The sequence below is a fragment of the Balearica regulorum genome, chromosome 8 (genome assembly GCF_011004875.1).
Source record: "Balearica regulorum gibbericeps isolate bBalReg1 chromosome 8, bBalReg1.pri, whole genome shotgun sequence".
In the NCBI taxonomy this organism is placed as follows: Eukaryota; Metazoa; Chordata; class Aves; order Gruiformes; family Gruidae; genus Balearica; species Balearica regulorum.
This window is the reverse complement of record NC_046191.1, coordinates 7,899,605-7,921,901: the sequence shown is the minus strand read 5'-3', so window position 1 is coordinate 7,921,901 and position 22,297 is coordinate 7,899,605. Positions and strand designations below refer to the sequence as shown.

Sequence of the window (22,297 nt, the reverse complement as noted above, 5' to 3'; positions counted from 1 at the left end):
CCCGCGTTGCCATTAGGCAACATTTGACAACAATGTGGCGCCTGCTATTGGCCAGGGGCGGGAAGCGCCGCGCTGATTGGCCGCCCGACGGTCCGCCGCGTCCGCCCGGCGGCTGCTCGAGCGCGCCGCGCCCGCGGAGAGCCGGGAGGGTCCTGGGGGGACCCGCGGGGAGAGCGGTGTCCGCGCGTGTGCGTGTGCGCGTGCAAAAACCTGTCCGACTGCTGGCTGCTGGGGAGTTTGGCTTTTCTCGTGGGTTTGTGGTGGTGCGGGGGGGCTAATCCAGTGGAAACGGTATTTGCCTTGCCAACTGTTAGAATTTTTGTTCCTGGGTGTCACTTGTCAAAAGGGTGGGGGGAAATGTACTGTGGAAGGTGACAACTCAATTTATGGTCTCCCCCCTCCCCTTGGAGATTTTGTTTTATAATAGTATGTAATGATGCCTCTCTCCTTCCCTTTTCCTTCCTTCCCTTTTCCTTCCTTCCTTCACTTTTCCTTCCTTCCTTCCTTCCTTCCTTCCTTCCTTCCTTCCTTCCTTCCTTCCTTCCTTCCTTCCTTCCTTCCTTCCTTCCTTCCTTCCTTCCCTTTTCCTTCCTTCCTTCCCTTTTCCTTCCTTCCTTCCTCCGCTCGCTGCCCCCTTCCCTTTCTCTCTCCCCCCTTCCCCCCTCTCCCACTCCACAGCTGCAGGTGAATTTTGCAGGTGCTGCTGCCATGGCAGAACCCCGAGGTGAGTAGGATTTTCCGTATTTTCCTTGCGCCGTAGGCTGGGAGAGCCCTGCCCGCCCTTCGCTCCCCAGAAAGTGAAGTTCGTTCTTTCCCTGCCAGCTGGTTGCGTGACTACATGTTCAACAGGCGCCTTCCCCGCGGGGACAATAAACCCGAGGGGCTGATTTTTGAGGAGGAGGCTACCGGGCTGGTAACTGTATATTAACCCCGAAGCTTTTGTTTTAGCATTAACCACCCGGGTTTGACGTCACCTTCGCTGGTAGCGGGGAGGAGGTAGCACTTCGGTGGGAAATAACGCCGTCTCCTTTCCCCAAGGCTCTCCCGTTTCCCACGAGGGATCTCCATCCTCTTCGGCACTTTTTGAAGTTCTTTGTTACATCTGTCCGTAACTCCTTCCCGGTAGCGGGAACCGTCTGCCGGTCGCCGCTCGCTAAGGTCCTCCTCTCCGCCGCCCCAGCATCCCCACCTGCGCGGTCCCACGCTGCGAGATCTTCCCCCGGCGCCTCCCCGGGTGGGCTGGGGGGGGGGGGTGCCCCCGAGCGAGCTGCCTGCCCCCGCGGCACTGGGGCAACCCGAGCCGGGAGGAGAGCGAGCCCTGGCTCCGCTCTAAACGTGCCGGGCCTGCCCGCCGCTCCCTCCGCGGCCGGGAAAGCGCGCACAGCCGCGGAGGGCCGCGGAGGGCCGCGGAGGGCCGCGGGGCAGCCCCGGGCGGGACAAGCAGCGCTCGCTGATGCTCCGCAGCCCCTTCCCCTTTGTCACACTCCTCCTGTGGGTGCGAGAAGCACAACTGCAGAGCCCTAAAACTTGTCAATATTTTTATTACACTTACATCCTTCTTCCTCTCTCTCTGTTTGTTTTTTTTTTTTTTTTTCCCCCCAAAGTGAGCGCTTTCCCACACGACTTTCTGTGTGTGCAGCTGCCACCCACTCCTTGTGATTTAGGTGTTATAACACCTCTATTTAATACAGCCGCGAAGTTAAAATATCCGATTTAATTTTATTCGCAACCGCTCATTTTACCCTCCGGGGAGACTTACTCAGATCATCTGATTTAATTTGAAATTCGTAGAAGTCGATCAGACTGAATAAGAAACATTTAAAATACTGCTTTATGTCGGCTTACCATGGATAAAATGTTCTCCCTTCTTCCTGGCAGTTTAGTTTGGGTTTACGGTGGGGATTTTTTCTGCACATACCTTCCCCTTTCTCCCCCGAGGCAGCCTGCCATCACCAACAACACTGGACACGGGTTACACTGATTTCCCCGGTTGCCTTTTCTTTCAGCTTTCATTTAAATTAAAGGGCTGGCTTATCCTTTCCGTTTATGGCGGTTTTAAACTATCTATTTTGGAAAGAGCCGTAGCAAAACCACCCAACAGTGGGTCATTAACCAGCCAGTGAAATACGGTGGTTTCTGTTCAGAGCCTCATGCCTTTAGGTGCAAACATTGCAAACCGCGGTGTAGAAGTTTGAACACAGAAAGTGTAGCATCGCTATCCCGAGGCGTTACCTACAGTTTCCGTAGGCTCATGCGGCACGTCCCCCTGTGACTATATAGGAAGAGTTAGGACACAATGTCCTAGCGCTGTGCGCATAAACACCCAGTGCCTGGTTCTGATGGTTACCCCAAGTCAGCACTAGAGACACCCCCTCCTCCAAAACACTTAACCACATACCGCTTTTAAAATACTACGCTCAGCATCAATCCAACATCGAAACAGCCGAGTTTTGCTCATCAAATGTTTGTTGCAAAAAACATACAACTCAGCCCCAGGATTCCGCAAGTGCTGAGGATATTTGTCAAAAGCTCCCCCAATATATCACGAGGGTTTAACGGTTTCCCACCCCCTCCTTCTTTCTTCCCAGCCCCGCAAGGGCAGGCAGCAGCCCCGGCGCGGGCGGGTGAGCGCCCCGGAGGCGGCGGGGGCTGAAGGCGAAGCCGCTGCCCGCGGCCCCGCCGCTCCCGGGAAAGCGCCGCTCTTCGCCAGACCCGAGGCCGAGGCCTCTCCGGACTCGGCAACACTGCTCCGGGCTGAGGGAGACGCTGCTCTTTCCTCCTTCCAGCTCTGGTCGCGGAAGGGGGGCACTTTCAAACGGGATCCCAACGTTTTTTGTTGTTGTTTTCTTACGACGTGTCTTTAGAAAAAGAGAGCCCCGGAGCCCCGACTCTCACTTTTCACTGATTTGATGTTTTAATAATAATAATTTCTCCCCTCTCCTTATTTTGCCACGGAAGCTTTGACTGCGAACCCAGGCAACCACACAGATTTTATTCAAACAGAACACAACTTGGCCGTGAGTTAGCCCGGATCAGCCGAGCCCCGGCCAGGGCTTGCCATGGAGCAGGAGCTTTCTCCAGCTTTTTGCCCCGGCCTGCCGGAGCCCTGTGTCTGGGTGAGTGTACGAGAGGCAGCGGGGGAGTTGCTGTTGCTGCCCCCCCCCCCCCCCCCCCCCGCTTCTTCCCCCTTCTCTTCTGCAATTCATTTCTGTTTGACGAGGCACAATAAAATCTCCATGTACATCCCTGCTCTTGTGTCTTTCTTGGAGGGGGGCGGGGGGGTGTTTGTTTTAGGAACGCACAGAGAAGCCGTGCTCTCGCTGCAAGGGCGGGTGTGCTGGGGAACGCGAGCGGGACGCCGCGATGTTCCGAGGAAAGAGAAATTCATTCCTCCAAAACCAGCGAAATGCAACTTTAAAGGCCCGAGACTTGTGTCGCTCCCAGCTTGGCTCCGGGAGCTCCTTCCACCACCGTCAAAGCTGAGGCGTGGACCCAGCTCCTCGCTTCCCCCCGCAGGGGCTCGCCGGGCCCCGGAGGAGCAGCCCAGGTTTGGCACAGGGCGCCTGGGCCAGCTCCAGGGCCCGGGGCGAGCGGGTCCCCCCACGGCAAGAGCCCTGCCCGAGCCGGGCTCAGGCGGCTGATGGCCCCCCCGAGCCCCCCCCGGTGTGTGGGGGGGTCAGAACCAGAGACTGCGGAGCACAGCTTCGCCCCTGGCTTGGGCGAGACGCGTGAAAAGCGACGTTACTTCGTTACAGGAATTAAAAGAAACGCCGCGTTTCGTTGCGTGGTGCCCCGGTTGCTGCTTAATTATCCCCGCCATGTGTTTGACTCTGGCAGCCTCCAGGAACGCACGAAGTCGGTGCCCACGACCCAGTGCTCACATCTGGGTCAGCTCGATACAACACAAGACGAATTTTTTTTATTTTTTTTTTTTCCTTTAAGCAGCGCCGATCTTCCCGGTGTTTATTTCTCTCCTCATTCCCATTCATTCATCTAAAGGCTTCCTATGCATCGCTGCTCCCGTGCAAAAGTTTGAGAGGGCTGCATGCAACGGTGCTGCTGCATCTTCCCCCAATTACAGTAGTAAAATCTTAATTAAAAAGAGCCCGTCTATTGGCTGCCATGTAGGAGAAGGCAGACACGCACGCCCGGAGGCAGCGCAGCGCCCGGAAGCATCCCAGAGAAATATAGTTCTTGATTAGTGTATTTTCATCTCGTTCTTAGCGGAAGACAGTTTGTAAGTACCTGCTAATGTTAGTGCTCTTTAAGGTTTCAATTGTTCTAGGGGGTTTGCCATTGACTTTTTCATTATTTACCTACTGAATCAAAGTAAGCAAATGCCATCTGTTTCCCTGCTGCTATCATCTTCACTTTTAATTATCCGCCCAGCAGCCTAATAGAGATGATATTAAACTAAATCTTTTTGACATTAAAAGTAATTATCCCCAAACCAATATTACAAGAATGAAAATTACCCTTCCCCCCCACCAAGAAAAAGGCACATTCCTCCCAGCCCAGGCAACCTCTTCAGATCCCGGAGCGGGGAAAGGTAGACGGAGCTCCCGTTAGCCCGGACTTCTCAAGTATTTGAAACATTATTAACTCGATTTCCCCGCTCCCAGTGGGGGAGGAAAAAGAGACAAGGGAGAGAGATTTGTGGAAGGAAATCAGGGAAATTCGGGGTTCCGAATTATCCTGCGTGGGCTCCTTTCCGCCCCGCAGCCCAGCGGCTGCTCCGCAGGGACCCGCCCGGCTCCGCACCCGGGATGGGCGGCGGGGGGGGGCCGGGGCTGCCTGACCCCAGCGAGGCACCCGCCGGGCCCGGCACAGGGCCCAGCACCGGGCTGCTAGGCAATAGCGTGTCATACATACACACACTGGCCGTGTCTCGAAGCGCTTTGCACCGTCCGACGGCACTGGCCGTGGGTGATGCATTGGCGTTGAGGGGACGGTCATTATAGAGACATTAGGAGCGGGTTCGTAATGAAGGGGAGGACGGCGGGTCTTCTAACAGATGGTCGCTTGCGGAATTACCGCTACGGAGTCATTTCACTGAGACTCAAACTTCTCCGCCATTTCTCCTCCGACTCGCTTTAATATGTGCCGGAGCCGCGTCCCCCATTTCCTTTAATATGTGCTAAACTGAGCTAATTTTAATTGCATGTTTCAACTTTGCTAATTAAATAGAGTGGTCTAATTAAAAGTGACTAGGGAACAGTTTTAATTCAACCCTCTACTTTTTTAACAATCCATTATGCAACAAATCCAGGGTAAGCCCTCCCTTTAAAAAAGCTACAGATGATTGAGTTTTTACACCTTTTTACACGCTCACAATGGGGAGACTTGACCCAACATATGTAGCGGCGGGGCTGGGCCCCCCCGGCTCCCCGGTGGGGTATTGGAAACGGGCTGTCTCGCTGCTGCTGCCCTGCCTGAGCGCTGCTGGACCCGGTCGCCTCCCGGGGCCTCCCCGCTGGAAGTGCTGAGACTATTAGCCCAGCGGAGGTTAGAGTAGCACATCCCCAAGACAGCAGCCCGGGATTTGGGAAAATCGGGCTCTTTACACGCTTCATCTCTTCACCAAGTGCTCATTAGGTTGTTAACCTCTGGTTCACATGAAAGGGGCATGTGATGAATCCCCTCCCGAACAAATGGGCGCATCCCCCTTCAGGCACTGAACAAAGCCCTTAAAATAACTGCACAAGAAAGCCTTTAGTTGTTACTCTAAAATTTCTTTTCTCTGAGAGCTTGTGCCCATCCACACACACACGCACACAGACACACAGAAAGACGAAGAAAAGCGCACGCACACACAAGAATCCCCCCCCCACCACCCACCCACACCCCGTGCGCTGGAGCTAAAAATTAAAAATCCGGGTTCCGTCCCCCGGCCCTTTGGCGCTGGCGAATGGTCCCCCGGGTTTGGCAGAGATTCGGACTGGGGCTTCCCAAGGGAGGGGAAAGAAATCTTAATCGCTTTAGCGGAGCGGGCGGGGGGAGGCAGCCTCTCCCTGCGGAGGGGGAAAGGCAGGCGCCCCCAGCCGGGGGGCAGCCCTCTGCGCGGGGGGGCCGATCCCCTCCCGCTGCTCTCCACTTCTCCCACCCGCCCCCGAGAGACAAGTTGAGCGGGTTCAGAGGTGAAGAGGACGCGGGCAGGAATTTCCCTTCCCGGAGGGGGAACCCAGCGAGGGCCGGGGCCGCCCTGGGGGGGAGCCCAGCGCCTCCCCGTCGCCCCGGCCCCACGGCGGGGCCGCCCGGAGCGGCTGTCCCGCTCCCCGCTGGAAGCAAGGGCGGCGGAGCGGAGCCTCTCCTTAACCAAACCGGCTCACCTTGGAAGGCAATGCTGCCGCGCACTCCCGTGTACAGGGCGCGTATTGCTAATTGAGGGATGGCCGGGAGAGCAAGGGGGACCAGCGCCTGGCTCCCGCATTCCCACAGCTCTTGTATGGATTTTAGGCTCTTTAGGACCTTTCCTTTTCTCTCTCTCTCTCTCTCTCACTCCTTCTCCCTCTCCCTTTTTATTTCCCAGCCCCTCGGGCATGGATTAAAGTGACAGACAATTTTCCCTTCGCACCTTATTGATGGTTAAATGCACTTTGAGATAATGCGCGGAGGGCGGCGGGGGGGGGGGGGGGGGTGTGTTCTCGAGAGAGCGGAGGTTTTGGGAGTGCTGCAGCCCTCCGCGGGACGGTGGAGCGGGCCCCGGGCAGGCAGCTGCGGGGCGGGGGGGGGGGCGGCTCGGCACAGGCTGACCCCGCTCCCCTCCTCTCCCCATCACCTTGCAGGTGGCTGCGGGACAGCGAAACGTGTCAACTGCGCGTTCCCGTGGCACAGGAAAACACGCGTGTGCCGCAGCGTCTCCTGCAGCCGTGGGCCTGCGGCTTGGAAACACACGCTCACACACGCACATGCAGGTAAAGGAGGAGGCAGCAGTTCAGAGCCAGAATGACTCAGGAAAGCTCCGCTCGGTTAATTTACTATAGGGCGCTCCGAGAGGTTCATTAAAAAGGCTCTTGTCAGCTCCCTAACGATCCGAGAGCTTTTTAATTATATTTTATATTCCTTTACCCGTCCCCTAACTTCAAACACATGGTAAAAAGGATTTGCTGTTTTGTTTCAGGTAAAACCTAATAATTAAAATTCAGACCCCGTCCCATGCATCTGCTTCGCCTTTGCCAAATGAATTGAAGGGAGAGAGAAAAGCGATTTCATTGAGATCACAGATGGGGTGCAGGTTTTTGGAAGAAATTTGAGAAACACCATTGTCCAGAATCAAAACTCTATGTCTTGCCCCACAAAGGGGGCTGCTTTAAGCCCCTCAACTTCTATGGGGCTTGTTTTTTAAACTTTAAGTGTTCCGCACAATAAGCTGCCACCAAAATGTCACAACCACTCTGATTCCAAGTGTGTCTCGCTGCAAAGGGTGCAGAAAAATGAAGGGAGCAAAGGGAAGGAGTATAATTAAAAACCCTCCAGCTCCCTCATGCCTGCTGGGGGCACGGCGGCCCTTTCGGGGCGGGGGCGGCCGGGGAAGTGCCCCCGCCCGTGACAGACACCCCGAGGTGCGGGGCAGCTCCCGGCCTGCGCGGCTCCCGCGTCTGCCCTGCCCCAGCCCGGCTCGGCACATCGGAGCGCTTCCATATTTTGGAGGCTAAATTGTTTCATTAGCCGAAAGCAGAAGATTAAGCCTTTTATTTTTATTCATGATCATGACAGCCCCAGTCGGATTTGCCGGAGGATTCCCCTCCCTCCATGTTTGTTGCCCTAGGAGCTCAGGAGCTTAACAATCCTGCCGGAACGCGATAGATAAATACAACCTATATCGTTAAAGAGACATAGTCAGCGTGTTTGCGGAGGGGCGGGAGAAGAGAGCCGGTTTAATAGCATCATCAAAACCCACACGCACTTAGGGAAAAAAATAATTCTTGTATTCTTTTTACAGTCAACACACGCTATTTAATGGGGCCTTATGCAAACACAGACTTCTCTTAAGTTAACGACGGACCATCCGCAATCTACCACGGCACCGCGCCGGCTGCCATCAGTCCTTCCTGCGGGACCGGGCAGCGCTGGGGCACTGCCAGGGCTTTTGGCTCCATGGGTTTGTTTGGTGGTGGTGGGGTTTGTTTTTTTTTTGGGGTGTGTGTGTGTGTGTGTGTTTGTTTGTTTGTTTGTTTTTTCGGTAATGCCCAATTTTTTCGTGCGCGCCCTGCCGCCCAGAGCAGGGCTGAGCGTCCCCATCTCCGCCCACGCCAGTGGGGAAGGTCCGGCCCCACGCTCGCCAAAGGCAAGGCAACGAGCGGTCTCGCTCCAGCTGAATTTGTTTTTTGGTTTTTTGTTTCCCCCTTTCGATGTCTCTTTTATTCATTTTCACCTTTTTTTTTTTTTTTTTGAGGGGGCGGACGGGCACTTTCCGCCGCGGCTGTGAGGGCACAGCCGGGCCGGATCTGCGCCCAGTGGGAAGGGAAAGGAGACTCCGGGGAGCGGCTTCGCACCGGGGGCACCCTGGTCAGTGCGCGGCTTCACCCCTGCCCGCCCCGCGGCCGTGTGCCTGGCCGGTCACTGCTCCGCCTGGGCGAGCGGTGTTACCGCTCCCGCCCGCCCGCCGCCGGCGCTCCGGTGCCCGGTGGGGATTTTTCCGTCAACAGCTTCTCCCCAGCCCGGGAGGGGCCGAGGCGCGGCTGCTGGGCGCGGGCGGCTCCCTGAGGCACGGCGCCCGCTGGGGGGTTGGGGGCGTTTTCTCTCCCCGCCCTGTTCTTTTCGCGCCGATGTTTTCACGGGGGAGCCCGCCGGCCCCGAGGTGCGAAGGCGCGGTTTGCTATGGCGCCTCCTGCTCCTGGCCTGGCGCTGCGGCTCCATCCCGGCCTGTGCCGGGAGGGTGACGGGGGTATCCCGCTCCCCACGGGACAAACCCCTCGGGAGGAGCGGGCAGGGCGGGCGGTGAAGGGGCCCGGTGCGGGACACCCGCGGGCTGTTTCCGCGGCCGCCATTTCCTTAGCGCTGCGGCCGCCGAGCCGAGGCGCTTTCCCCTCAGACCCCGGAGCGGGCCCGTTCCTGAGGAGCGGTCGGCCAGTGCCGCCTGCGGGCGGGCAGGAGGAGGGAGGGGGTCCCTGTCCGGACACGGCGGGCGCCCGCCGAGAAGACAGGAGCCGCTACCGGGGCCGGTTATTTTCCCCGCGCTGTCCCGCCCCGGCGCCCCTCACGCCCAGGCGGGTCCCTGCCCGGCTCGCTGCCGTCTTCCCTCCTCCCTGCCCCGCGGGAGCCGCTCCTCGCACCCACCGACGGCGGGCAGGCCTCGATGGCGGCTCCTGCAGTCCGTTATCTGCGCCCGCCTCCAGTAGCCGGGGGACACCGGCGGACGACGTGCCGGCCCTGATCGCTAACAGAGAAGCCGCTGGTTCTTCTCCCCGTCTTTTCAGGGCATCTCTCTGTGTACTGAAAAGGGCCCTGGAAGTTCAGGACGCCCCAGGGGGGCAGCAAGGCTGAGGTGGCCTTTAGCCCGTCGGCCGCTGCTCCTCAGCTGCAGCCGGCGCTTCCAGGTAACTCCCGGTAGAGCGGCCGGGAAACTTGGTGTGAGCCCCCCAAAACCAGGGAGGAGGAAAAGTCCTGACACACTTGTGAAGCACACACTTGGTTGTGAGGCTTTGGGAGAAGTGCAAGTGACAGGGACCGCTAGCCGTGGGCGAGTTCTGCCAGCAGCAACCGGAGCAGAGCTTGAGAGCGGGACGGAAAGGCACTGGTGGTTCCTGCAGGTGAGGAAGGACGGCAAAAGTGGTGTTTGAAACGGGATAAAACCACGGGATGAGAAGGCAGAGTGGTTAGTTCTCAGGCATAAGTTATGCTCTCCCACTAAGCACACGATACTAACAAAACAGTTGCTCAAAAAGGTTGAATTTACAGGGCACTGAGCAATATTGTCACCACGGGGGGAAAAAAAAACTTGAAGAAGTCATGCAAACTTTTTTTTTCCTTTATTTTAATTTGGGTGAAGATCTGTCCTGCTTTTTCCTCCCAGCTCTGGAGGTTTTCATTCCTTACACAGGACAAACTAGTTGCCAAGATATCTTAGATCAAAAGGACTCGTCCATCTTTTTTGGTGGTTGGTGCTGCAGTAGAGACTTTCTTCCCTTGAGACAGCATTGCTAAGAAATTATCATTGATTTTGAGACCAGCATTACAGTGGGTCTATGTTTAAGTTTATTTTTCTAATGTAATTCCAAGACTGGATAATACTTTCTTGTAAGAACGGGGCCTCCTTTTCATTATTAATAACATTTTTTCCTCTGTAAAATGATTGATTTCCTCTTTAGTGAGGAGGAGGCCATATTTTTCTGCAGTGCTTAAGCAATTATATCTACTATTACATTGTACAGCATGTATAAAGTCTTCAGCCTTACTCAGCCTTATTAATTATCATATGAACCCTACCTACTTTATTAATAATTATTAATGCTGTTTCCTAGCAGTACATAAATAACCTGAAAATCCATTTTCTGTCTGAGTTAAGTGGATTGCCTATAATTAAAAATATCTGTGATTATGGTAACTGAAAGATTTTTTTAAAATTCACATTACACTTTGAGGGCAATCAATTCCACTTTCTCTTGGAAGATAAATGGTCTTGCTATAAGATTCTCATAAGCAAGTAATTATAAAAAAACCCTTAATTTTTAGAATGTTTTTAAAATAATGGGAATAGCAATTTATTGGAAGAAGGAGTCCATTGGAAGCTGGAATTTCAAATACAAAGATCAAACCTAAGTTAATATTTCTGTAACGACACTTTATTCTTAACAGCTTTTTTGACGGTATAATTTCCATTGTTGTTCTTTCATACTATGCTTCAGCTGCTCTTCATTTATGAGCTTGATTCTTATCCTGCTGTGACCAACCCTTTTTCACCAACCCAGTAGTGCATAACTGCCATAAAGTTAGTTTAATTGGTCTCCTAAGGATTCAGTCTGCTTATGGGAAATTATTTTACTACAGGATGGTATAAAGGCAACATGGTGACTCTTAATACTATTGCCTCTTTCAGCACAGAGAGCGTGACTTGCGTGTGGCACGGTCGGTTGTGCAGTGCCATTTCTGAAGAGCCGTAGTAGCTAAGTATATCGTACAGTATTTTTTATTTGACCTCATTGAATCTTAAAGCAGGCACCAAGCAGAAACTAGATTATGGGATCCATTGGTGTTAATCTAACTTTTATTTGCTTAATTATTTCTGTTATTGGCAGCATTTTTGCTTCAATAAAAAGTAGAGTTAGATCACTGCTTTGATTCATTTTGGAAAACTATGATAATTTCACAAGGAATTGGTTTGATTCCAGAAGTAGACTATGATGGCAGCTGGATAAATGCTAATAAAACTAGGAGGGTGTTTGGAAAGCAAAGTTAAGAATTCTGAAAGGGTTAACTGGTTAGAATGTGTATTCTGTTGAATCTGGTGGGTTTTGATTGATAAGAAATACTGCTCGTGATTCCTTGATGACAAAAAGGCAAATATGGTCATAAGCATTACCTGAAGGAAAAAATACACTTGAAAACTTCTAAAATGAAGGAATGATGAAAGAATGCTATAGCTGCCAAATTGTCAAAGGACTAAACTGCACATTTGCCTTGAAATAGCTTACAAAATGAAAGGAATTTTTTGTATCTACCAAGACTTCCCAGTTGAGAGTACTTTAATGCTTTTAAAACCTGGGCATAAAACCACTTTTCATATGATTAGGGAAGATTAGTAAACTAAAAGTTAAAATGGATTGAACAAACTTTACAAGGAATTGTAATCCTGAAAGCCTCAGTTCATTTTTTTGTACATTAGAGGATGCTGCAACAATCACACAATGTCTTATCCACCTTCATCTAAACAGTGAAAAAGTAGAAGTATTTTTCAGTAACTCAGTGTTCTCTGCAATTTGCAGGTCTTACTTAAGTTGAAAAAAAAAAAAACAAACCCCTAGATTTTTTCAGTTAGATCCACAAAATAATTTATTACGTTCCTCTGCAGACGTGAGTTAATAATTGTCATTAAAAAAAAAAATCCCTTCTCTGTTGCCACCACATTTTGGAAATGCTTTTCCTTACACAACAAAAATCCTAACTAATCAGGGCATAGAAAACAGGCAAATAGACCTAGACAAAATGGAAAATATTTTTATGTACGTATTAAAATAATTTGGAAACTTCTAAAATGGCTGAAACAGAATGGGAGGTTTCCAATGACATCAAATTAGGTATCTCAGTAAATTTCAAAAAGATCACAAGTAGGATGCTGTAGTTATAAGATGTAAAATGCCTATGAATGATAGTAACTCATGGTAATGGGGACTGTGACAATAGGTTAAATAAAACTAGAGGCAAATAAAATGATGGAAAACACACTTTGAGGTAAATGAAAACATATTCACTGTTTTGCTAAAAAAAAAAAATAAATCACCAGAGTAGCGTTTCTCTTTAAGAAGAAAACTGTGTAAAGAGGAAGATAATAAAGGGAAATTAAGTCACGGGTGAGAGACTAAGATTGTACTCGAAACTATTTGAAGGCACTGTCTTAGATCCTCAGAGCACACGAGCATCTTGCTGGGCCCTGCAGCAGCAGCAGTTGAGCCACGCGGCTGCCATTGAAAGACCCAGACGAGGAGAACGGAGAAGAGCACGCCTGTGCAAAGTTAACTTTTGGAAGGCGCAAAACTAAACTACTGACAGACCTTGAGGAACAATTGCCAAAAGTGTAAAAGATTATTAAAAATACCAGAAATGGGAAGCCTGCCAGAAAGATAATTGGACTAACATATTTTCGGGGTGTAAAAGGAGTGCTTAATGAAAGTAGGACAACTGCAGGAAAACTAAGCTAGTCATTTGCAGTGATGTTTACTACAGTGGAAACGTCTTTTCTTGAGGAAAAAAAAAGGGAGGGGGCGTATTACCCAGGGATCGATAGCTGGAAGCAGTAAGCAACAGTTTTGACAGAGAGGATACCAGCAATGTGCGCAAGAGTCTGTGAGGGAACCTGTGTTATCCAAGGTACTCGTACACTCTCTGGAAAAAGCTACCAGTAGTGCGGCGATGGTGTTAATGAATGATACAAACTCATTCAAGATGACTGCATCGAAAGCGAATAGCAATGAACTGTGGAGGACTGTCACAACATGGAGTTGGAAAAATAGTAAGTGAAACTCAGTGGTAGTAAGTACAAAATAATGATGGTGTTAACCAGTGGTTTTGTGAGCACAGGAACTAATGAAGCCTACTTCTATAACCAGCAGCTGAGTGACATTTTAATTGAATTATATTAAGGCTGCAGTGGGACTTTGGTCTTTATTACACATAAAAGAATCCACAGAGAAAAGCCCTAAGGAGCGAATTCCCTGGTGTCCAATGAGACATTAAATCCTGGTGAAACTTTTTTTCTGCAGGTAGGGTACTCGGGCTGCTCTCTCGGTGTGTAGTGACTAGTAAGAGTGAGATCCAGAGCGAGCCTTGCCCTCACTGCACACACGCATGGTACCTCCTGTCTGGCTGCCTATTTCTTGAATTCTGGGCTGCCAGCTTTCACAAAACTCACGGAAACTTCAGATAGCAAAACTTGTTTAATGCCAATTGCTTAATTTGCCTGAAATTCAAAAGTGAATGTAAAATTTAAAGGTAATAACAAGGCATTAAAAAAAATAGTTTGAGAAGTATGATCAATATAATGCCACATAAATCAGCAGCCCTCTCTTCCTCTCCTTCTCATCTTCAATTACTCACCCCCTACATGCTCCACCTTCTCCTGCTTTTTGTCAGTGCTGGTATACATACAGCCACTCAGCAGGCTGGTTCAGTCTGAAAACTACTCCAGGAAAAAAAAAAATTGTTAGTTTTTAACTAGATTAGTTTGCCTAGTCCCAGTGCAAGGCGGAGGCAGAGGCGGCTCTTCTGGCAGCGCTGGAGATCTATGCCAGACCGAGCATAAAACTGCCTGGATCCTGACTAGTGCTGAATTTCGTATTCCTCCCTCTCTGTCATCTGTGAGGAGATGGTGTCAGGTAGTGAACAACGGGTCACGCTGTGTACAATACACAGTAGTTTCCTGCTTGCTTTCCTGACCTGTCCAGAAAAAAAAAAAATTAAGGCTACTGCTGTTGCCTTCTCTTTTATACAAGTAGAATAAGAAAATTTAACTAGGGTGCAGAATCAACATTCAGTCTCTCCTCCTAGGGCGTTTGTCAGAAAAGACCAGTGGCTGCAGCAGAGTCACTGGGAAGGGCTGGAGGGCTCGGCCCAGGCAGGCGGCCCAGCTGCTCGCCTGAAGACTGGCGCTCCTGCTTGCACCTTCCCTCTCAACAAGCTGAAAGAATTCTGTGTGCTTTGGCAGTCCAACGGCTTTGACAGCAGAGTGCCGTCAGTACTCTCATCAAGTACACGCATTAAGAGCGGCCTGTACGATGGCAGTGTTGAAGTAGTCGTCTGAAATGTCTGACTTAGGAACTTGTTTCTCCTCAGGCCCATAGGACTCACAGTATGGGAAAACGTCAGTGTAAAGGAAAATTCAGTGAAAACTGCAGGCGAGACCCAGAAGGCCACCATCACTATTTGGAAATAAAAACGTATCCTGTGCTTTGTCAGCTGTTGGGAGAAAGGACTTGCTGCTTACCTTGATGTACAGTCTCAGTGCTGTGAACCCTGAGTGGGAAGAGGCGCCCTGGGAAGCCTTAGCTCCCGTGAGGAAAGGCGTGCACAAGGCAGCTTCATCTTTAGCATTTCCTGCTGACCGCTCTAACCACTTTCTGGTTCTGGCTGGTAGCGACTCTTCACACGTGGGGGTTTTGCTTTGCTTTGTTTGGAGACCTACTTGTGGGTTTTTTGCTTGTTGTGGACACAGTTTTAAGGCATCTAAATCTTCCTGTGCATTGTTTAGGAAGTCTGGACATGAATAATGGATGTATATCCAATGATAACTGGATAATGAAGTGCTTCGGTCCTTCTGTGAGTCTGGGTCATGGCGATTTGGTTTGTCCCCACATATGGAAGAGTGAAATCATATCACTGTTTAGTAGAAATACTACTGTAATTGAAAATTTATTTTAAGTTTCTAATGTCACTGAGTAGGTACAGTTTACGAAAGCCAAAGTCCTTTTCTGCTACATTAAAAAGAATAAACAAAACCCCCAACATAGCTCCATTAGAAACACTCTCAGCACTCTCGCGAAATTTAAGAGTGTGTATGCAGAGAATACAGAGCAAACACTTGTTTTCTGCATATTCTCTAATAATGATTTTAAACACAATATCAATAGGCAGGAAGTTTCCTCAAAAGCCAGAGCACGCCCCACCTTCACCGCAATGCTCTGAAGGCCAGTAACGAAAGCCGACACATCGTACAGGATTCCGTTCATTAACAGTAATTCCTTAAGACTTAAAACTAATGCATTAATCACATTAATGATAAGGCATTAATGTGAAGAACCTGAAGATAAACAGGTAGAATCAGGGATATGCTCTGTAGCAAGTGTTATGGTTTTAGGGTAATACTGAATTACAAAATTAGTCTGTAGACTGACTAGCGGATTAACCATGTCAGCAGAGCATGTGACGTGAATGCCATGGTTTAGGAGAGCAGAAAATGATGGCATAGAATATTAATGTTTCTACACAGGGATTGGTTTGCATTGAGGGTGTAATTTGGAAAGGTGACTCTAGACGGTTGCTTCTTGAAATCAGGCCCAAAGTATTTAAGGACCAAAACCATAAATGTTTTATTTAAAGAGTGATACACTTGTTTACGTTGTGGCAGAATGATCCCTGTATACCGATCTTGATATCTTTATATCAGAGGGCAGTAATGCCACCACTTTGAACACTTCCAGTTAATTACTACCAGAGCGTTTTGATAATGACAGTGTATTTTGCGATACGAACAAAATGAGGAAAAAATAATAATAGAGTTTAGGAAAAAAAAGGCCCAACAAACCCTGGGAACGCTGACTTCAACAAGTTCAACAAATATTCAAGCCACATTTAATAACTTTATGAAACTAGTATCAAAGTAAAGAATATATAGTCAAAATACAGAAATAAAGTTGAATGAGGGAAAACAGCCTGATGAGACCAAACAAAAGTCAAACAGAACAGATTAATATAAACAAGTTAGCTGAAAGGTCGCTTCGCTTTGTGTAGTAGTATTTCAGCAATTCCTTTCCTCAATAGCCAGCTTAGAAGGAAGAGCTAATCTGAAAAAAAAAGATATGTATCACTTTAAAATCTTGCTGTATGTGTTACTGTGATTGTTTGTAGAAACAGCATCACCCCAATTTGCAACCTATGTTAATTTCTTATTTAATAAACATAGTGGATTTTTTTTTTTTTGGTAAGAAAACAAAAGTTCAGAATGAAGTGTCTGCATTCAGCTTTCCATTACACATACATTTGTCTTTCTATTGGCTGTGAATCCTTTTATTTGTGAACTGCAAATGATTAGAATTTGCTTACACTTCCAAACCTTTTGTTTGTCATAGATACTTCACTTCTAAAAGTGTCTGATGTTGCACTCACTAATTACAGAATTACAAAAGGTAGAATAAGGCTTTCCCCGCTCAGAAATTTGCATTTTTGGTAAAGGTAACAATATATCAGCTTCACTAACACCCTACTAATAGGCATACATTTAGTTTTATATCACCATCCTTCCAAAGAAAAAAGAAAGACTAACAGATGTGTGCAATTGATTTTTGCTTAGTATAAAATTTTCAAATCAGAACTCATTTTGCTACGATAAACGCTATGAATTACATATAAACATATGTGGAAAACAATGTGCCAGGCTTTTAATAATAATAAAAAAAAGTTTGATTAGCAGATGACGATTCTGTAGTGCTATTGTGCACTATCCTGTAAGCCCACAGATTAAAAAAAGAAAAAAAAAAACCAACAAAAAACCACCAAACCAGTTTTGATGCAGGTTTGGCATCAAGTGTACGTTATGGTCTTAGACTCAGTATGCTCATTCTATGGTTGAGAAATTTAAAGTACCAGATTTTTTCTACATCAGATAGCAGGTAGTTGGTGCATACATTTCAGACATGAGAACTAGGATTTCTTTAATTTGAGACGGGATCAGTAATCTATTGTTAAAATGTCCAAAGTGTGCAATAATAAGGCAGATTTCTTATTACACCACCTCTTCAGATGCTCATTGTTTGATGAAACAAACAAGGTGCTTTAAAACAGCAGAGTAAGAGGATACAAACAAGGGCCAGAATGAAGGAAAACTGCTAAAATGGGAACTGCCCTTTCTTTCACAATGAGAAATAAAGAACTTTTGTATCTGGTATTTGAAAGGTTTTTAACAGCTGATATTCAATATCAGCTGATTCCTGAAGTGTTGGCAAGTACCAGGTTTCTGGTACTGGCCATTTCTAATGTCATTTAAATATTCACATCATGCAATAAGCAGTTTCACACACTGCAATGTAATGGAAAATACTTCCTAAACTGAATCAGAACTGAGACCCAAAGCAGAACCAGTAAATAAATATCTCGCATATATGTCAAACTATATTCTTCAAACAAAACCTTACATCTTATCAAAGAAGTCAGAAAGTACTAACAAAAATTATATGCTTTCTACTATAATACTGTTAAATTTCCATGGCTGAGAATGTCCCGTTAATTTTTTCTGCCTTTTTAAATTAGTTGACAAAGTAGAAATTCAAACACAGAAATAAAATGCATATATATGAGAGCACTGGCTCAGCGAGATATCAAATATACAGCATTCTAGTGTCAAAAGTACAGGCAGAAATGTCCAAGATTTCTTGGTGAAAAAGGGGCATTTGAGGAGTAAAAATTCTACTTAACAATCACTCACATTTTAACAGTGCATTAATTATAACAAAAGCTGGATGATAAGTGAGCAACAGAGTCATAATGTTCAGTGTTCATAGCAGAATTTTATCCTCTGCTCATTTAAATGAGGTTGGAAACATATACTCATGAAACTTTAAGTAGCTAAGTAGCTATGTTTTTTCAGTTTTTCAGGATTCTTGCAAGAGGCGAAGTTGTGACACTGAATTGAGTTGGATGATAGTACAAGGTGGCGTTGACAGAAGTCTTCCTTTCGATGCTGTGCCTCTGGCTTGTCAAAGGATGATTAGTCCTACAATCTTGTCTGATCTATTCTTTTGCCTCTAGGAAAAGGGTTTCTTGAGGATACAGTTTTACCTCCAGTAACGATTTATTTGGATCCAGCTGGGTCACCTGTAAAGACAAGAACAAGGAGATACGTCTAAGTAGACTTTTTTGGAACTGTATCTTCACACGGCAGATTTTCACTGGGGAGGTTTTTGAGTGATAACTGAAGAGTGTGAATTCCCAGGATGTAGATTAAGAAATATATATTGTATTTTTTGTGGTGGTGGTATTTTTATTATTATGTAAGAACAATAAACATAATAATAATAAACAGAATCCACAAGATTAATTCCAAGGTCTGGTTTTCTACCATAAACCAATGAGTGAATATATCTGTTTTTGTCAAAGTTAAGATTTTTTGGAAGGATTACTAGAACACAGGAGTTAAGATGAAAAATAAAACTATAGTCCCAGATAAGTATTCCCATTGAAAGGGGAAACTTATTCTGCCTTTATTTTCCTCCTCCAAGTCACATGGTGAAGCACCTAACTTTCATTCACTTTGATACTTATCAGCCACCTCAGCAAACCTAGGCTGGGAGAAAACAGTCCACTTTTATTTGTTTGGTTGTTTTTCTGTCATGCTAGTGAGTTTAACCGGTGAGCGCGCCAGTCCTGTCAACACCAAATCCAGGGCGAGGTAAGTAGCAAAAGCACCAAGCAGTCAGCAGAAGGGAGAGGCAGGGTCCTCCTCCTCCCAGTGGGAGCGAGATGCTAAATCAGCTCACCGTATGGTGAAACTGCATCTCAACCCAGCTATGGAAGTGTACGCTTACTGTGCATGTGTGTGTATATAGCCGTCTGCCCATTATAAGTACTATGTGTCTATATATAATTTGTGTAGACATTTACGTGTGTGCATTTGTATTATAGAATTGTTCCCTGGAATCCCGACTCCTCGTTGGATTTGTAAAGGTATTTAGGCAATCACTTGTGCAGGTGGGCATACAGGAGAATTCCAGTAAGAGTTAAATGCCATGCAATTTGGAAAATAACGATACAGGCGCTATCTGCGCCACTACTGCCAAAATTCCTCAGCATCTGGATCTTAGCACCAAGCCCTGCAAGCTGCTCACCATCCTCAGCATCCCATTACCCACCTTCACTTAAGCCACATAAGCAATTCTCAGTTTATAGTCAGCAAGAAACTTTTGTGTTGAGGATTCTACTTAGAAGCTAGACTGCTGCCTATAGGGTAAATCTCTTATATGAAAAGAAATTTGAACACAATATAATTATTTCTATAGACAAAATAACGAAGACAAGGGTCCTAATGTCCTTCAGACATTCACGTTTACATGCCAATGCTGTAACATCCTTCAGAAGACTACTGCAAAGCTTCACATAGAAAGATAACGTTATTTCTTTTAACCTTAGCATTTTCTGAAATATTTCACTTCCATTTTTTACTTATTTCACCTGGTAATTCTGTTTTAATTTCTTTTGCTGTGTGAACACACTAGTTACCAGAAGTTTGCTTGTGAATAATAGATAATTAGTCTTAGAGGTATAAATGCAAATACATACTGATAAACATTTTTTCCAAAATTAAATTTATCTATGATCATACCATGGCACTGCTTTCTAAAATTATTTTTTTAAAACATTAAGTGTCAAGCAAACCAAATACTATTAATTAATGTAAGAAGCACTAAATATATTTTCTTCTTAAAAGCCTAACTTACTAACCCTGGTACCAATTAACAAAACCAGTATTGCTCCTCTTCTCCCTCCCCCCCCCAAATCAGGCAAACTTAAAATACATTTGTATTTCCATTGTTTTATTGGATAATTACAGAAGATTAATTATTTAAACAAATATTAAAAGCTTATAATTTCCTGAATCCATTGAAATCAATGTAATTTTGCCTCTCTGACTGCAACAGAATTTAAAAAACCTCCAAACCCCCAAAACCCAAATGCATTATTTTGATTCCCAAAGCAAGAACATATTTTCTTAAACTTCATGTACTATGGTGAGCTATTGCTAAATGTCTGCAGAGAAAAATAATTTATAAAAACCAGACTCAATTTTAGATTCCCATTATCTACAGTCCAATTATGCATTCCTGCACAGATGCTGCTTAAATTATTGAAAGGTTATTATCTTAGAAAGCAAACCTGCTATGTAAAAAACAGCCAAAGTAGTGCATTTAAGTTTGTGGTTACAGAAGTATGCTAATTAAGTATCTTGTTGCATTTTTTAATGTTTTGGTATTCAGCTACAGTCCATTATTGCACATGGGCACAGAAAGGGAGGTAAATAGGGGTGTCTGCAATTCACAGCACACGAGGCATTGTGCACCTGAGAGAAGCAGTTTTCCTCCTTTTCAGTTCAAGCCAGTATCTAATTAAACCTCTCTATTTTCAAATCTTGCAAGCTCTTTTTGCAAGACAAAGCTGGGAAGGACAGAACAAGTCTCTTCTGCATTGGGGAAAAAAATCTGACAAGCCAGCCTAGGCAATGAACACAATCTTCCAGACTGTAACCATATGAAGACAATTATTCACTTGAGTTTAATTCAAGATGCATATCCCTAGTCTAAACTCTAAGGTTTGCAAACTTCAAGTACCTTAAATAACAACAACGCGTGATGTCCCTCACTCAGTTCCTTCATACTCGGCAGGTTAGCTGACAGCATTGTGGAGTACCTGCAGCAAAAGGACTGCGCAGCTTTTCCCCATAATTTCAGTGTGCTGCTTAATTCACTGAGGGACAGCAGAGTTTGCAAATGTTTACACCATTACCCAATTAACTAACAATATGGCTCCTACATCTGTCAACAAACAAAGCTGTTGTTGCTTTGTTTTAGCTCCTTGGCATTTTCTGTTCATATGGGTCGCCATTGTACTTAATTATCACACCATAACCCTTCTGCAGCTTCTACTTTGTTATTTGTGGTTTGTAAATATGTTGTTTACTACAAAGAATAGAAGCCTTATTATAGTGAACACACCTCCTACCAAAAGAAATGGTTTCTCTTGTAAATATATGAAATATAAGACCTAAGATGCTTTTTAACTTACAGGATTTTAAAACAGAGTTAGAAACCAAAGAATGATATAGAATAGAGATCAAAGGACCCTGGAAGAGCTGTAGCCCACAAAGGTGTGTCCAGTGTAGTGTTTTAATGAGTTTTATTCATTTACATACATTTACGTGGATGATTTCATAATACAAAGTATTTCAATACCTTCACATTTAAATCTGTGTACCTTGTTTCATTACCATTAGGATAAATTCTGGAGTCCACTTCAGTGCTGACAGTCCTTTGCTCTGATGTCATTGCACAGTGCTCTTTTCAAAACAGTCCTGCACATTATGTAAGTCACATTGTCCAAACCCCCTACACCTTTATTATTTAAAGATTTTTTTTGTATGTTGATGACAATTACACATGAAATCATTTAAGCATGTGTTTATATACTGAATCTGATTTGATCCTGTTGAACTCAAGGATACCTGTGTGGTGAAATCAATCCTTTCTTGATTAAGGTCGCAAAATTCACCAAATCAAGCATTTGGCACTGACCTAACAAAAGCTAAAAGCATAGCACCTCCCTGTATTTTCAAGCCCTACAATATCTGACTTTCTACCAGTCACATACACGCATTCTGAGTCCACTCACACGTCACATGGTGATACCAGCTGATGAGGTGAATGTATTTTTAAAATATATTTTGTGGTTTTGCTAAGGTAAGTACTTTATAATGAAAGGTAAACTAAACCCCCTTAAAAAGAGGCTCTGAGCTTTTCCAAATTTACATCATGAGAAGGGTGGCAGAGGAAGGACACAATGTCCAGATGCTAAGAGAGTGACAGCAAAATCCCCAAAATTCAAGCTCCCAGAATCCTGCGGGATAACGTGCGCGTTCAGGGCTGTCCCAAAGCCAAAGCAGACAGTGCCCCGGGAGCTTTCATCTTCGGGCAAGTGACTTTCCAGGGGAACTTCAACACCCCCCTCTCTTCAGGGCAGACTTTCTAGCAACACGACCAGAGGGTGCTACCAGGGCCGTGTTTCTGTCAGTGCGAGATCTTGCTGTTGAGCGGTGAAATGTTTCGCTGCAAGGGGTTTCAGCTGGTAAAACAGTACTTTACTTCCAACTGTGGATACGCTTGTA

At 46.4% G+C, this 22,297-nt stretch overlaps 1 protein-coding gene across 1 annotated transcript in view; it reads right to left on the bottom strand.

Annotated features, from left to right (window-relative positions):
• Window positions 1-15,033: 15,033 nt before the first annotated feature.
• Window positions 15,034-22,297, bottom strand: part of FAF1 (Fas associated factor 1) — a 172,037-nt gene continuing 164,773 nt past the window's right edge. The window contains exon 19 of the mRNA XM_075759441.1: window positions 15,034-18,240. Coding sequence (XP_075615556.1) covers window positions 18,157-18,240 — 84 coding nt within the window. The 3' untranslated portion in view covers window positions 15,034-18,156. The remainder of the gene's footprint in view (window positions 18,241-22,297) is intronic.